The sequence below is a fragment of the Pocillopora verrucosa genome, chromosome 1 (genome assembly GCF_036669915.1).
Source record: "Pocillopora verrucosa isolate sample1 chromosome 1, ASM3666991v2, whole genome shotgun sequence".
Taxonomy (NCBI): Eukaryota; Metazoa; Cnidaria; class Anthozoa; order Scleractinia; family Pocilloporidae; genus Pocillopora; species Pocillopora verrucosa.
In genome coordinates, this window is record NC_089312.1 from 4,077,129 (window position 1) to 4,093,531 (window position 16,403).

The following is a 16,403-nucleotide window of genomic DNA, read 5'->3' on the forward strand; positions in this document are numbered from 1 at the left end:
TATGAAGGTGTCAACTTTTCTTCTAGTTTTCCGGTATGGGGCATCACGTATACAAAATGTCAAGACATTTTTATTTTCTCTTATCTTAAACACAAGTTTAACATTCTAACAAGACTCCATCTTCCGGCTCAATTTTTGACTGCAATCATAGGCTAAGAAATAGCAGTTGAAAAAAAATTCAAAACAACAGTTATAGTGTAGAATATCCATATTTCCGAGTATTAAGTACTGCTATAGAAAAGAAACATTGTATTCTTCTAAGAAAAATATATTTCATCGCTCGTCATCCATGTTTAGTCGTCCTTTGCGCCATGTTTAATTGTTTTAACAAAGTCCAGATAGTTGAAGTTTCCATCGTCGTCAGCGTTCGCTAGACGGAACATCTCATCACATTCATCGTCTGAGAACCTTAAAGAAAGCGTGACAGTCACGGATCAGTAACGCAACGTGGACGATGTTTTCTTTTTAAATTTTTTATCATCCTCCTTTTAAAGAAAAATACCCAAGGACGAAATTCCTAGAATTAAATTTTCTTGCATTGCTAGAGCAGTGTATACAGCTTGACTACCTTTGACCGTTTGTATTTTTGTGTGTGAGAGATAACTTGCGTTACTCGTTCTGAAAGGAAAAGAAAGGAGTTACTGAGTAAACATTATGGGAAATTCTTTTTCTTGAGAACACGGGATACTGAATTTAACAGACATGGAACAAATAGAGTGTTGTCAATGTAAATGTATATTCTAGACACGATACCAATTGTTTTATTCTTTTATAAATTTCATTTATTGATCCGCAACCCGATTTAACTGTCTACATGATGACAGATATTTATCAAATTGACGCTAGGTGTTTCGACGCTGTTGTTTACAACTGTTCATGCTTGTAGACGAATTTGGTGTCAACGATATGCATTCGTTTTCTGGTTAATATTAATTGCACACCTTAACCAAAAATTCACCTATATCTCACAAAAAATCTTAATGCCAAAACATAAAATCCCTATAGGGTTAAATACATTCGCTGTCGCACTGGGACATCTTGCTGAGAGTGTAATCTTTGAGTGCGAGTTGTCTGTCGAAAAATCTGCGATTACGATGAAGGTTAGCGAAAAGTAGCGACACGAAATGCAATACCCTGGCTATTCTCGACGCAAAGAGAGAGAATTTAGTCAATAAGCTAAGTGGATTTCGTTTAACTTGGCAACATAACAAGTCAACCACCAGAAACCGGTGGCCACTTGATTTATCATAAGCAGTTTCCTGAGGCGTAACCTATTGTTGCTCACCTTACCTAAAACGCTTGAAATTTTTGTTTTCCACCACAGATTATGAGATTAACTCCTATTTTTTGCGCTTGGTTTATTCAGCGCAGAATTTTTTTGTTAACGGGTCTCACCTCCAGCTTTACTACGCAGTTCGCACGCAAATGTGTTTAACTCCTGCGAAGCTTGCAACTTTATTAATTACAGATTTTAACTCTCTATCAAATCGCTTCAGCTTTTGTATAAGGCTTATGCAATTTTCTGTTTCAATCTAAGGCGAGACATATCTTACCCTGTTACAGTCTTAAGACTTTCAGCTTTAGCTTTAGATAGCGAGGGAGAAGAAACTATTAAGAAAATTCCTAACTCAGACCAATTTCACGGTCACTGCCCGCGTGAAAAAATACTTATTCAAATACTTCATTCTACGCGGCAGTCATCTTTTATTTTCGCTAAAATACCTAAAATACTTTGTTCTTCCTACATGTTGTTAGTGGTAGGGTCTACGTCAATAAACTGATAGCCCCTCAATAACTAAAACTTCGCATTTTCAAATCCCTTTCGGCGGCTTGGCCAGAGTTACTGCAACGCGCGTGTTCGTGGAATCGTGCATGTTAGGGGAATCGTGCGTGCTCGCTCCTCGAAGTAGGCTCCGATTTCTCGGTGAAAACTTTTAAGATAAAGAATTGTCACTACCCTGGTTTTCAACTGCCCAAGAACAAGAGTCCCCTGTGTCAGTGAGCTAACAGGTCAGGGGACTCGTAAAACGGACTGGTGCCAACTCTTATTCCTGAATCAATTTTTGGAATTCTGGGCCCTTGTGATTGATTGAAAAGGAGAAATCGTCACTCTTTCACCATAGGGTGCTACAATAGCTAAACAATCATAGAAAAACTACTAAGTATATATACTTCGCATCTTGATTGAGATTCCTGATTCAGGCGTTTATGGAACGAAATTCACCAAATCAAGGGAGATCTGATCGTAGACAAGCCATATATACCCGAAATAACAAAGTACCTCTTACCCGTACGGGGAAGGCCTCTTCCTTCCCGACTCTTTGTCTGCATAATCTATAAGGATTAAGTGCTATAAATAATTTGATATTTCACGTATATCTAATCTTACCTTTCTCCCATTCCCATCAATAAGGGTCGGAGCTTATCCTCGTTCAGTACTCCCTTGCCATCCATATCAAACGAGGCGAATGCATTTCGGATCATATCCTCAGGGTCTGTACCATTCAGTTTCTCGCCCATCAGCGTCAGGAACATGGTGAAATTCAACGGCCCGGACGCTTCGTTCAACATGTCCTCGATGTAATCGTTAGACTCTTCCTTACCCAGCGAGTTAAACATATCCTTCAGATCGGTATCCTTGATGAATCCATCGCGATCTTGGTCGATCATGCTGAACGCTTCTTTGAACTCCTGAATCTGCTGCTGATCGAACATGGCAAACACGTTGGAAGTTGCTCTCTGGGCCTTCTTCTTGGAACCAGCCTTTTTTGATTTTGTTTTACCGGACATTTTGCTTTGATAATGCTAGCCTTTTCTACGAAATCTTTCAGACAGTATGCAAAGCGTTGTTAACCCACTCCGCTGTAATTGCTCTCTCGTTGGGAAGTGTTTACAGATTTTTAAAACGCCGGTCTCAAACCGCGCTTTTGTGAACCGATTACAATACTCTTGACCTTATTAGGTATCTGATGGACAGATTGAAATCGATGTTGGTTACTTTTCTCACGAAAACGCGGTTACGATACATTGTAAATTTTTGCCAAAATTTCCACATTTCCGCGAACGGCGATCAGAGGGGACAACAAATCGCGAGAGGAGTTAGTAATTTTTACTTTGGAACCAAAACTTAAGGCTGACAATAACGCAGATTTCTTATTTAGCACTTTAGCGCCTGTTCTGTTTGTTATCAACCTCTTGAAATATCTGTCATATTGTTCAAGGATAATTCTCCGACTTCGGAACATTTTCATGTATGAAACCTAATTGTGATGGTAATGTTCTCGAAAAAGTCAATTTTCAGGACGAAATCTTGGAAAATTTGATTGGAACCTAAAACATCTTTTTAAAGACTGAATCATTCAGTTATGACAGTTTCTGTAATCTCTCGTGCCATTTAGTTCCGGTTGAGTTATTGCCAACACCCTCTACGGTCTGTGACCTAATAATAAAAATTCTCATGACTAACAAGCAAACCCTTTTTTCGTGACATTTGGAGGCATCATGTACTGCTAAATGTTTACGATCCAAGCCGCATGTTCACAAACAGGACCTATACGAATTATTACCGTCAGTTCCTCTTTTTCTCTGATTATTTCCTAGAGACGCTATATTCTAAAATTCCGCATAAAATTTTGAGACTGATGTGAAAATGACTCTCATGCAGACATCTATTTCCAGTTATCTAATCCATAGACTCAAAAGATCAGCTGGCGTATTCACTTTTTTCACAATTTTTAGCCAAAGCACCGCAGACAAGCTACTTTCCGTAACAAATACTTTTGCAGTTCCCTGGGCTTTAAAACTCAGTCTCATCAGGAGGGCTCCTGGTCTTATTAAAACACATTTTAGAGCTTTAATCAGTTTTGGCTAAACATTAAATGATTTCTGACATTCTTAAAGAATAAAAAAAAAAAAAACCTGAAATATCGTGGGAGCTACCCCAGAACTAACACAGAAATAAGATCAATGATATCTTGAATTTTTCACGATCATACAATCTCTACACTCCTAATCGTCTTTTTCACCATGTTTTATGATCTTTGTGAATTCATTGTAATTAAAATTCCCGTCGTCGTCAACATTTGCATGAGTAAACATTTCATCGCATTCGTCCTCTGTAAACCTAAAATGTAACAAGAAACAGGCCATAGAATTATAAATATCATAATTGTAATGTGACCCAGACTTCCTCTTGCCAGCCTTGACCGTGCGTTCGGGTGATCGGGGCACAGCCAGCATATTTGTGGTATTTGGATAAAAGCAAAAATTATCTGTGATCTTGAAAATGTTAAATCTGACCATTTCTCATTGTGGCATCGACATTGGAATTTTAAGCACAATCAAAGTATGATAACAAAAATCTGGTCGGGTGAGATATTCCACTAGACTCGCACCGTACTCGCAGTTCTTTTCAACAGTAACTACAATAAACACATGACTCTTGTGTTTGCTTTCCAGTCCATTTTAAAAGCAGATGATCTGCTTTTAAAATGGACTGGAAAGTAAATTAACATAAGTTTAAGTTGACCCCTTGGTAATTGATTTAGTGTCTTTGTTAGGTTTGGATTGGTTCGAAACATGAAATACCTTCTCCAATAAGTGTATAAGTCCTTCCTTGGAAATGGAATTGACTTTCATGAATCAAGACTTTGTTTTAACAGATATAACAATCTTGAAAACCATTTAGCGTTAACTAATTATGTATTTTGTGATATCTATCTCCTTAAGTATTCCGGTGTGTTTGATTTCTAAACAAATTGCCTAACAAAATCTGTGATCAAATACTTTGATTCCACCGTTCCAAGCAAAAATATGATTCGAACAGTCACTCTCCCATGGACCTTATAATACTCCGACGTAACTAATTTAAACCAAACAAGCCGTGAAATCAGCCAAATAAATTATTTTGAGTTTAGCTCCCCTGAGCTAGTCGAATCTGTTTATAATTCCACTCTTAAAAAGTTCTTAACCCACATGATTGTCAATATTGCCACAGCCAATCTTCCCTTTTCCCCTTTTTTTTTTAAAACAAATTATATCTAGACAACGCGAGAAAGTAAGGAATTCCAGTATCTGGTAACAACTTCCCAATTTATAACCGCTGCCACAATCTAGTAACGTTAAGTTTTCCTGGAGGTGCTAAATTACAACCAGAGAAAAGATTAAAAATTTCAGTCAAATGCCCATTTTAACCATAAACAGAGAAGTTGTGATTTTTTCACTGATTCCTGCACTTGGCATACAACCTTAACCCCAACCTTAAACTTCTCATCAGAGCTGTACTTATGTTAGAGCTGTGTCTGACGCCCACTACGTCTCTAGCCTCCACCCCTCCCACCCCTCCCCCCCTCCCCCCCAACCCCCGTGCATGCGGCATATAACCTTTACTCCACTCCTTAAACTTCTCGTTAAAAGCTACTCTTATGTTAGAGCTGTGTCTCAGTGACACCACTTACATCTCTGCCCCCCCCTCCCCCTTATACAAATCCTGTAAAGTTTTGCTTACGTCTGATGGCTCGCATGTGAAAAATCTGCAACCAACCGCTTGTAGCGAATCAGGAAATAAAGAGAAATAATAACAACGCTATCGTTGAACAACCAACCTGTCTCCGAGTTTCATTAGCAGTGGTCGCAGCCTGTCCTCATTGATGATTCCAGTGCCATCTGGATCAAACGTAGTAAACGCACTCTTGATCATGTCTTCGGGATCGGTACCATGCATGTTCTCTGAGAACAGCGTCATGAACATCGTAAAGTTGACAGTCCCAGTAGCCTCGCCCAGCATGTCTTCGATGTAATCGTCCTTCTGAGGCTTTCCTAGGGAATTAAACATCTCCGTCAGGTCTTTGGCGCTGATAATTCCATCTCTGTCCTGATCAATGACGTTGAATGCCTCTTTGAACTCGTGAATCTGCGTTTGGTCGAACATCGCGAAAACATTGGATGCCGCTCGTTGCACCTTTTTCTTAGATGCACCCTTTTTCGATCTGGATTTCGAAGACATTTTGATTTTGCCGTGAATCAGCCCTAAATTTTCTTACGAGTTAAAGGCCAGACACACCTTCGTTGGAGAAGGGAGATAGAAATGAATTTAAAACGCACCTATGTTTATTATCTATGTGTTTTGTCGGTTCTTCAAAAAGAGATCTATTTTTTTAGGTTAATGGGTTGTTAGTGAAATGTCATCTAATCACATTTTGATGTACTTGTCAACGAATGCTCTGCTCACAACATTTAAGCTTGAAAATTAAGCTTAGTCCATCTCCTAACCCTTTAGAGCAAGATACATATTTTGTGGACAGAACAGAGCTAAATCAAACTGAATCTAGTCATGAAAAAATGAAAGTGGTAATAACGTACGTTGCAATAATAACAGCCTACAAAGGAAATTTTATCGTTCAAAAATCGTCCTTAACTTCTTCACTTGTCAATCTGTTAACTTATAAGGAACGCGTGCCGTGCGCGTCTGATAATCAACCGGCTGGATCATCTTTCTGTTTTCTCAAAGTGACTCTTCGGAGGAAAACTGAAGATTTTACCTCTTAAGTCACCCTAGATACTACGGGAAGATTTGAAAGACAAAATTTCCTAACAAAATTTATGTTTATTCATCCTCCTTGAAGCTCCATATGGATCCATCTCCCATACAATCTGGGTCACGTAAAGTTCCTTACGTCGTCACTGTCAGTCTAACAATAGCGTCTTTCTAATTTGCTGAGGGAGATGGCGTAGGCGTCACGTGAGTGGGTCCAAGATCGATCAGGATCGAACGGTACTCTGGGGACGCGAAAATGTCAGCGGAAGAGTTTTTTTTCCTTCTTGATGGCTTTTCAGTCACGCGGTAGTTTCATTGAAATGTAGGAAATATTGATTTTCTCCAGGAAAAAAGTCGCTCTCTTCAAATAACCAATCATTTCAAGAAAGCATTAAGAAAAAGACAATACAGTCACATTTTGCCAGCCTGCGATCGATCCTGCTTCCTCTCTTTATATTCCATTAATCTATTTTCCTGCAGTATTTGTTACCTTTCCTGTCAAAAGAAAAATAAAGAAATACGATAATGTAAAGACATTTAAAAAAATAAAAACAAATAAACAAAGATAAAACCACGTAGCCGTCGGTTATCCACCAGTAGGGTCAGCGGTTGCAATCACCGGCAACTGTTCAGTCCGCCATATTGTTTTAGATCTACGAATTGTCGAAGCAAAAGGTACTTTATTACATCACAGAAAACGATAATTTCGTATAAATATCGGAAAAAAGGTTTAAATTTATTATTATATTTTTTTCATGTTCTTGGCTGGGTAAGACCACAATGAGTAGCATTTTGTGGAGGAATTTGCGAGTTCCGTTGATCAGGCGCATGGCACGTCAAGCTAGTGATCATCCTACAGCAGAAGAACTTGGCCTAAAGGGATGGCAAGTCTACTTTAATAGCTTCACTATTGAGGGAAGACGCAATGTAAGTGTCTAGATTAGTAATTTTTCCCAAAGCTTTCAAAACTTTCGGAGTATTCTCGCCCTGTGATATCGCAAATATTGATTATTCATCAAGAAAGTGTGGAACTCGGGAATCTCACAAATTAGCGACGCTAAAGAGTTTTTGATCCTGGAAGTATTGATTGGAAGAAAAAGACGCAAATTGTTAACTCCTGATCTGAAATTACAAGAAAAATAACAGACCTACAATTACATAATTGTGATTAGACAATAAACTATGATCTCTTATTGTAACCTAGTAAACCAATGGCGATTTTTAAAAAGCAATGGAGTGGACTTTCTCTTCATTTACTGGCTTTTAAGGCTGAATGTTTGTTGGAAGATTCTTGAGCTACTACACAGAGCTTTTTGTCTAGATAATGGCTTGAGTTATATTTTGATCATCTGTGAAACATTACATTACAATTCAAACAACTGGACCCAGGTGGTTGGGAGAAAACTGTTTACGGCTTAACCCCCAGATCAAATTTGTAATTCTCCTACTGTCAGCCATACAATTCCTATAATGTTAGTTCAAAGAATTTAGTATTGGATCAACTAATTATCCTCAAATTGATATTTTCTTTATTCTCATCACTTATTTGGTTGATATTGTATTAATACTGTAAGGAGAAAATCTGCTCCTGGTCAGTCTTGGGAGTTAAAGGGTTAATGCTGGTTTTTTAGTCAGGTCTAAATGTTTAAATCAGGTCAATGTTTAACAAACCAAGTTCTGAGCCATCTTCAATAGCCCTTTTTACAGTTCCTGGTGCCATATTGGATTAGTAACTGCGCACACATGATAACGAGGCTGGGGTTGACCCAGCGGTTCTTTCAAACAGCTGATATGCTGACATTTCACGTTCTAATGCACTTTTCAATGCGATTTCTCCCTTCAAAATGGTTCTTTAATACAACAATATGGAAATTTCGTCATTAGATGACATCCAGAAACTCGAAGCAAAAGATCTCAGGGAGATTTTAAAATCTAATTCAAAATCGACGGGCGGAATTAGAGCCGACTTAGTGTTGAAAGTTCATGCTTTGCTGATGTGACACATCCTTTCATCAAGTAGTGTAGAAAACCGAGAACTTCTTACAGATGTCTAGGACCTAGAACAAAACCAGAGCGACTTCGGATACGAAGCAACTATGATAAGGATTTCAGCCCTTGGATGGTCGAGTGATCTCCGTAATTAACCTGAGATTAATTTAATTCAGCTTTATGATTACCTTGTTGTTTCACGAAAATATCGCCAAATCGTGTTAAGAGGAACACATCACAGGAAGTACCACAGTAGTTGTTCAGTATGGCTTAAAAACCGAGGCAAAGGCTGTAGCCCTCTAGTTAGAGGAGATTTGTTATTGCTGCTGTTGTTGATGTGGTACTTGTTGTTGTACCATATTCTTCAGTTAAAGTTGTTCCCATTTTGTTCACCAAGATGTCTTTTAATTTGCCATTTTTACATTTTATCTTATGGGAAACTATACAATAGAGCCTGTAGAACCACTTGATTATAACCTTCTTTCTATCAACCCATGAGGGAAACTGTAACTAACAGATGTCATAATATTTTGAAACCCATCTAGCCCAGGACAACTTATGCTCGTGATACATTGAAAACCATTTGAGTTTGCGACTCATGGCAATTTATTAGGTGGCAAGACAGCATTGAAAGAATCAGACCAAAATATTAGATAATTTAAAAACTCCCAAAAGTGACTGATTCATGTTACTTCTCCCTATAATATCCAAACACTATCTAGCAAACAGATAATGATAATACTGAAGCTTATCCGGCAGAAGTTATCTTGATCTTACATCAAATTCTCATAACTTATTTACAAGTAAATGTGTAGCAACTAGAAGGGAGAATTAACAATCAGATCTTGGGTATTTATAGGTTAAAGGAGGAGAGCAGAAATGCTTCCTCTCAGCTACTGATCTCAGCAATGCTAGTCCTTCACACACATTTAAGTTTCTGTCAGTGATAAACATTCAGTGAATTGATATTCCCATTCCTAGCACTCAGAGGCCTTCTGACACAAAGGTTTGCTTTTACTAGTTCTTATTGCTTTGTGTTAACCAATGTTATGATAATATAATTTTGAGATACTTAAAAGATTGAGAAATATATCCAAATCAAGATATTTATTTTATACTGTTATGGTTACCATAAAATTTGTTTGAAAGAGAATCTTTCAGACTATCAAATTGTATGAGAAATTATTTTTTGCAAGACTTCTATCAAACTTCTTATTATGAGGACAATTTTGTGAATAATAAAATTAAGTGTCAGTTCATCTTTGTATTGAGAACTCTTTTAGTTGGTGAAACTCACTTTTTCTTTTTTACAATTTGAAGCATCAAATTGATTGATACACAAAGCACACAAAATATTTTGTGAGAGCTCCATGTGGCATCCATAGTGGATTACTTTGCTATCATAAAAAACAAAAACAAAAACTACTGAAAACTTCTTTTGTTACAATTGCTACCAAATTTGTGTCAGTGTTCTGGGTCTGCCATAATAAGTGAAAACTCTGAAGATACAGTGTCTTGGTTATTTTATTAAAAGCAATTACTTTCCAAGAGTTTCTCTGCTAGGAGTGTTTTAGGTAAGCCATGTAGTAAACAGGTGAGCAGTACTGAACTTATTGACTTACTGCCACAATGAAAAAAAACTCTATCGAACTTAAAACAATTCAGGTACCTAATTGAAAATTTGTACTAATTTTGCAACAATAGTCACCCTCATCCATAATTCACAGAGAATAAGATAAGTATAGATTGATAATACTTGGCAAAAATACATGCCTCCATGCATAAACTTGAAGAAGTGAAAGCTCATAGGCAAACCACTGGGGGCCATAAAATGTATTTGAACAACCAAAAGCGGCACACTACTCTCCTTTCTTTTTGGGAGAAAAATTAGCTTTATCGAGATTCGGCTTGGACCATCTGTTTTCCTTAAAAATCGAACAATTTTGCTGCCTAAGTATGAATTTCACCAAAAGCGCTCACAGAGATTTAACATGAGTCAACCCCAGCCTTGTTCTCACATGTGCGCGAGTATGATTTCAGACCAAAATTGAGTGACATAAGGTTCAATTACCACTTTATTACACCCATTTTGAAATCGCTCAAATACAGGACTTGGTCAGTTCAAGTATTATATTGATGCAGTACTAAGCCAGTTTGAAATTGAATTCATCCATTTTTGGGGGAAAAAAAAGTAAGAGTTTTGGAAACAAAAGTTGCACATGATACTCTTTGTCTTTCATTTTCCTGTAATTTGATTGGTTACTTTTAACAAGCCTTGAAATCTGGCTGGTTGTTTTGTTTTTAATGTAGTCTCCTCATTGGCTGGGAAAAAGATGCAAGTTAAAGCAAAAAATGGTGCGATTTGTGAATGAAACACACCGATTAGAGCCAATCAGATTACAGGGACCACCAGTGATTTCAAAATGGGTGTAATAATTAATAAAATCAACCCTCTATAGAGAATCCCTGAAGCCCATTTCTTGTGTAAGACTGCATTTTGGTTAGACATAGGGTGAATAAACCCTTAAAGTTTATGAATTACTCATTCTTGGCTCTTGAATTCACACTTGCTTTGTGCCCTCCTAAGGTTTTGTATGGGTTAGGCTGGTAAAATTTAGAAAAAAAAATGTGATCTGCTTCTCAAATACTGCCGGCCATCTGTACCAAATTGTTTCCAATCACAACCCAATGAAATTTTATATTTGTCACTGATCCTTATATTTAGTAATTTCCCCCATGATTGTTGTTCTTATTTATGTCAAAAGCTGGCTTAGTATGGTTTTTATAATGTTATATGACAATCCTGATTATTATGCACCATCCAAGCTCTATGAAATGTCGTTGTGGGATGTACACATGTCTAGTCTTGGTTCTGTGGTAGGGGACAAAGTCAAATGGAAAACTGCTTTGAACACTTACATTAAAACTCTCTTCTTAATAATCTTGTATGTATGACAGGTATCAAATTTACATGTATTTTGAGAAAATGCTGACCTGAAATTACCAAAAAAATATCAAAAATGGCAATTACCTTTATCATACTACTTTGGATAGTGCAATACTTGCAGTAATGCAGTGCTCTGCTTTGTTGAGGAGCTGTTGCCTATGCAGCAGTTTCAAAAGCAGTAGGGTAATGGCTAGATCTACTCAGTTGTAACGCACTGTCTTTCTGTCCATAGTCTTTATACAAACATTGCACTTCTACCTGATAAATTGTGTAATTCTCTTCAAATCGACTTGTTTTTCCTGGTTGACATCCAGGAAAAACAAAGTGACACAAATTGGAATAGACCCAAAGTGCAGGAAAATGAAACTTTAAGAGTTTTAACCTACAAAATTTTCCAAGGGAGCCTAGCCCTCACCAAGAAGAGGAGGCCCTTCAGGTCTTCCCCTGCTATTCTAAACCACCCATTTGTACCAGATTTTAACAAAACTACTGCCTAGCAAACTTTTAGCAGGTTACAAAAGCATTAGACTGGAGCGTCTATCAGTTAACTGCCATGTTGGACAGGTTTTCCTTTCACCAAGAATACTTTTAAAACATAAAAATTAATATCTAAAGAATAAAATGCTGACCTGAAAGGGAAACAGCTGCATAGCAATCCACCATTTTCAACCCAAATATATTGCATCCATATGTGCGTAAATTTTTTTTGTTTTTTCAAGATCAGAAGAATTACCTTAGATGTATTTTCAATTTTTTGTTTTTTTGCAGTTGGTATTTTTAGTCTATGGAACTTTGTTTGGAATCTATGGCCTTCGCAAGCTGACGAAAAAGGACAAGAAAGAGACTCCTGAAAAGACTCCTGAAAAGACTCCTTAAAAATAACTGCAATAGGAAAATTCCTCATTTGACTTCTGTAATCTGTCATGTTTGGGTTTTCGTTTTTGTGGAGGGACGACAGGTCAAATGATCCAGTGATGTAAAGTTTGTCAAATGCATTTGATATGCTAATAAATCAGATTGACATTTTTAATAAAATAGTCAGTGTTTTCTTAACTTTAAGTCTAAACTTTAGTCAGTTATGGTGATTGCAGCTATACTTTTAAGGAGTGACACCAAATTTAATGTCTTGGGCACTATAACAGATAATGGAAAATGAACTCCTGTAAAGATACATTCGAAATTTGTCTTAAAAATTGTCTTTATAAACATTAGACTTGTGGTGAAAACTCTAATTAGTTGAGAGCATACAGTCAATATACAATGATGTGTGAAGTTGAAATGACAGCTCAATATCTGCTGCAGGTTTTGGGTTATCATGCATTGTTATCAGCTTTGTGTCAGGTTTTTTTGAGGGTTAACCCTTCCACTCCCAGATCTCTCTAGTAATTCTCCATATTGTCTGCTATACAATACTTCTGATGTAAGTTCAGAGAATTTGGTATTGGATCATCTATCAATCCCCTTATTGATAATTTCCTTTATTCTCATCACGTATCTTCTTGAAGTTGTATTGATATTGTTAGGGGAAATCCTCTCTTGGTCACTCATGAGAGTTAAGAGGTTCACCAGTACTCATACATCCCTGGGTGGAATAAGTGGCAATGATCTTGGATGGGGTGCAAATGTAGGCTTTTCCACTCATAACTTGTAATGCTAACCCCATCAGAACAGTGTACCTCTGCATAAGTATGAAAATTGTCTGGATGGCCACATCTGATGTGCCCAAAGCTCTCTTTTTTTTAAGCAAAGAAAGGGTTTTAAGAAATTGCTGATAGTCTGTTTTCATGTCTTTTGGGAATCAATAAAGGTGTCAAACTTTATAGCTCCTGACATGTCAATGAATTGAGATGACAGAAAATGTTTGATAGCATCGCAGATGTTGCACTTTTTTGAAACAGAGGCTTCTGTTTGAACATGGTCATGTTTAAAAGAAGCTTGACAAGCATTGTCACATGTACATGTTACAGATCACAGGAAAGTTTTACCTAATGCGGGCTAAAAATTGGCTTTCTGACAAAACCCAGAGGCAAAAGATAAATATTTGTTAATCAATCGAATATCAATTGATTCTTCTGCCTATGAGAGGAGGGTACAGAAATGACCAAAATTACCTTGCAGGAGGAGAGAAGATGCGATAGCCTCTCTCTTAGTCAACAGAGAAGGCCTAGGATCTAGTGAAGTCCAAGATGGCTGCCCATAAAGAAGATCTTGTTAGCACTCTTGAATCTTCGCTTCAGGTGAAACCTTAAGGAATTCTGCCTTTCCTAAATTGCTCCTTTTGAAATGTTTGTTGAGCCATTAGGTTTTCTTTCAGGCTTGTGTATCACTTCTTCTTGTCACCGACAACGTCGAGAAGGAAGGAGAGAAGACCAATATCAACAAAAGCGGTGAGATTTATTTCAAATTTAAACCCCCATAATTTCGATTTGATAGTGTCGGATGCACGACAAAGTAACTAAGGTATCCAGTTTAATTAAATATTCTACTGTATCTGCAGGTAAATCGATAGGTTGTTATGCGGAAAACACTTGTTCTAGTCACATCAAATTCGCTGTGTCTGTGTGTCTGGCAGCCGGACAGGTTTTAAAATACTCCGTGTCTGATAGACCGTGCCCGGCAGTCGGAAATAACTCATGCAAGCGTAATGAAAGTATCTGATGTTTGGTTAAAAAATGCCAAGTGATTAAAGAAAAACTCTGATACAGAAAATTTATTGACTAATCATAAGAAACCAATGGAAGTACTTTAAACATTTCCAACTGCCGAGCATGGAGTAAAAAACCAGTCCGGCTGCCAAACATATAGACCCTTCCAATCAGACTTTTCCTCTGCGCTTCAATTGTTTTCAATATTTGTGAATAATTTTAGTATTTACAGCATTGTTTTGTGGTTCTGCATCCTGTTTGATTTTATCATAAACTTAACTTAGTTTTGGTTTTTTTCTTTGTTCCTGTTCTAGGCATTGAAGCTAGCATTACAAAGTTCCTTGATGCTGCAAAAGCTGTGGAAGCTGATTTTCTTAGGAAGCAAATGTACAGCCGTGTACATCATCCCAGAGAAGTCACACAAGATGTAAGAGTGGCTGAGAATTTATCTTTTTACTTGCTGCTTTTCCATGAATGAGCCTTGCCTTAAGACGTTTTTGTTAGGAGACCTAATCCACTGTGCATTGCTTGATTTAGAATTTTCTTGAGGGGGAGGGGGGTACCTGGGTCAATTTTTGTTGGTTATCTGCTGTTGGCCTCTTAGAACAATTTTTGCAATCCCAACTTAGTTACTGTCTGTTCAAGCATCTCCAACAGCAGGAAATACAGTAATAACGTTTTACTTAAAATCCCTACAGACCAGAATTTTCTTACCCCCAAAATTCTGAAAATTTGGGACCCCAGTCTAGTAACTCATCCCTGTCAGTGTTTGGCTTTGCATGATGGGACTATTTTTTGTGTTTAAAACTGTTTTTTTTTTTCATCTTAAATTTTGTTTTTGAATCTATTGAGCTGTGTGCATCTGTATATATAATGACAACTTTTGTTCAATAATAAATTGTGTGTATATGTGTGTATTTAATATGGAGAGGTTTTGTGTATGTGTGTGATGTAGTACATGTAATATACTGACTGAATGATTTATAAAGATCTAAATGCATACTGGCACCCAGTCTTGTAAACTCCAAGGTAATCAGCATCGAAAAAGGGCTTTGAAACAGGCTATTCCAGAGCTGATCAAAATACATTTTGCATTTCCTGGTTTTTAATTGAGCTTCAAAATAATTAATATTCACATTTTCTGTTTGAAATAGTACAGAGTTCCTAGTTCTTAAAACAAGAAAAGGTAGAGGGAGGCTTATATTGGAGGGGGGGGGGGAGAGAGAGGAAGGAGAGGGGGCTTAAGATTCAGTGTATTTTTTGTCTACAGGTAGACTGGCGGATGGGCAATTTATGAAATCTTTAAATATCAACTTCTTGCCACAAGTCTGTCAGACAAGGAGGTTTTTCTAACCCCAAAATCAAAAAGATGTGTGACCTTATTCTAGTGACTCTATTGACAATGCAACCCCATTAGAGTTAATTAATCCAGTTGTGAAAATGCAATCCTATCCAGCAGCACATCCTAATTAGCTGGTATCTCTAAATATCAACTTCTTGCCACAAGTCTCTGTCAGACAAGGAGGTTTACATTTTTTGGATCACTCTTCACCCTCTGTGGTATGACAAGGGTGACTGATATTTGTCATTTCTTTTGAAATGTCTTTATTTTTCATTGTGCTCTTCAGGAAGTAGACAAAATGAGAGCTGAGTTAGCACAAAAAGAGGAACTGCTGACAAGAACAAAAGAAAAAGTTGCTTCAGGGGCAAATGTTCTCCAAGATCTTGAAACAAAACAGACAAGACTTCAGTTGGTGGACATAATACCACAAAGAACTGTATCAGTAGATCCATACTCTTTTGATACATCAAGGAAATAGTTTGTGTAAAATTGTAAATTTGGTTAGCTATGGTATTGGATATTAAATGTACAGAATTTAGTAATATTGGTTATGCTGTAATTTTCTTGGGACAAGCACAAGAGATACCGGTAGATCATTGTAAGATATGGGTTAACCCTTTAACTCTCAGATCAAATTTTTAATTCTCCTTGCTATCAACCATACAATTCTTATAATGTTAGTTCAGAGAATTAAGTATTAGATCAACTAACTATTCCCAAATTGATATATTTCTTTCTTCTCATCACTAATCTGGTTGATATTGTATTGATATTGTAAGGAGAAATTATGTCTTGGTCACACATGGGAGTTAAAGAGTTCAGATGTATAAACATTCTTAAAAAGAATCAGCTGTTTGAAAGCTTCTGACAGTGTTTAAATATATGCTTAACTTCCCAGTTTGTCTAAGAGTTCCAAAATATAGAATAAACGGTGTGGTCTTTTTT

At 37.1% G+C, this 16,403-nt stretch overlaps 3 protein-coding genes and 1 long non-coding RNA gene across 4 annotated transcripts; 2 read left to right on the forward strand and 2 right to left on the reverse strand.

Annotated features, from left to right (window-relative positions):
* Positions 1–57: 57 nt before the first annotated feature.
* On the reverse strand, positions 58–3,682 carry LOC131800101 (myosin regulatory light polypeptide 9-like). Its single transcript, XM_059117780.2, has 2 exons — positions 2,390–3,682; positions 58–408 (listed from the first exon to the last, which is right to left on the reverse strand). Exons 1-2 carry the CDS (start codon positions 2,788–2,790, stop codon positions 294–296), a joined length of 516 nt encoding a protein of 171 aa, XP_058973763.2. The 5' UTR covers positions 2,791–3,682; the 3' UTR covers positions 58–293.
* A 146-nt stretch (positions 3,683–3,828) lies between these two features.
* On the reverse strand, positions 3,829–6,098 carry LOC131800100 (myosin regulatory light polypeptide 9-like). The gene is made up of 2 exons (XM_059117779.2): positions 5,604–6,098; positions 3,829–4,123 (listed from the first exon to the last, which is right to left on the reverse strand). The coding sequence occupies exons 1-2, from the start codon at positions 6,002–6,004 to the stop codon at positions 4,009–4,011; spliced, it is 516 nt and encodes a 171-aa protein (XP_058973762.2). The 5' UTR covers positions 6,005–6,098; the 3' UTR covers positions 3,829–4,008.
* Positions 6,099–7,136: 1,038 nt separating this feature from the next.
* On the forward strand, positions 7,137–12,506 carry LOC131800176 (uncharacterized). Its single transcript, XR_009341444.2, has 3 exons — positions 7,137–7,210; positions 7,310–7,462; positions 12,240–12,506. It is a non-coding gene; the product is annotated as an uncharacterized lncRNA (long non-coding RNA).
* A 1,121-nt stretch (positions 12,507–13,627) lies between these two features.
* LOC131800197 (mediator of RNA polymerase II transcription subunit 28-like) lies at positions 13,628–16,000 on the forward strand. Its single transcript, XM_059117892.2, has 4 exons — positions 13,628–13,708; positions 13,786–13,858; positions 14,431–14,543; positions 15,745–16,000. The coding sequence occupies exons 1-4, from the start codon at positions 13,658–13,660 to the stop codon at positions 15,934–15,936; spliced, it is 429 nt and encodes a 142-aa protein (XP_058973875.2). The 5' UTR covers positions 13,628–13,657; the 3' UTR covers positions 15,937–16,000.
* Positions 16,001–16,403: the final 403 nt, after the last annotated feature.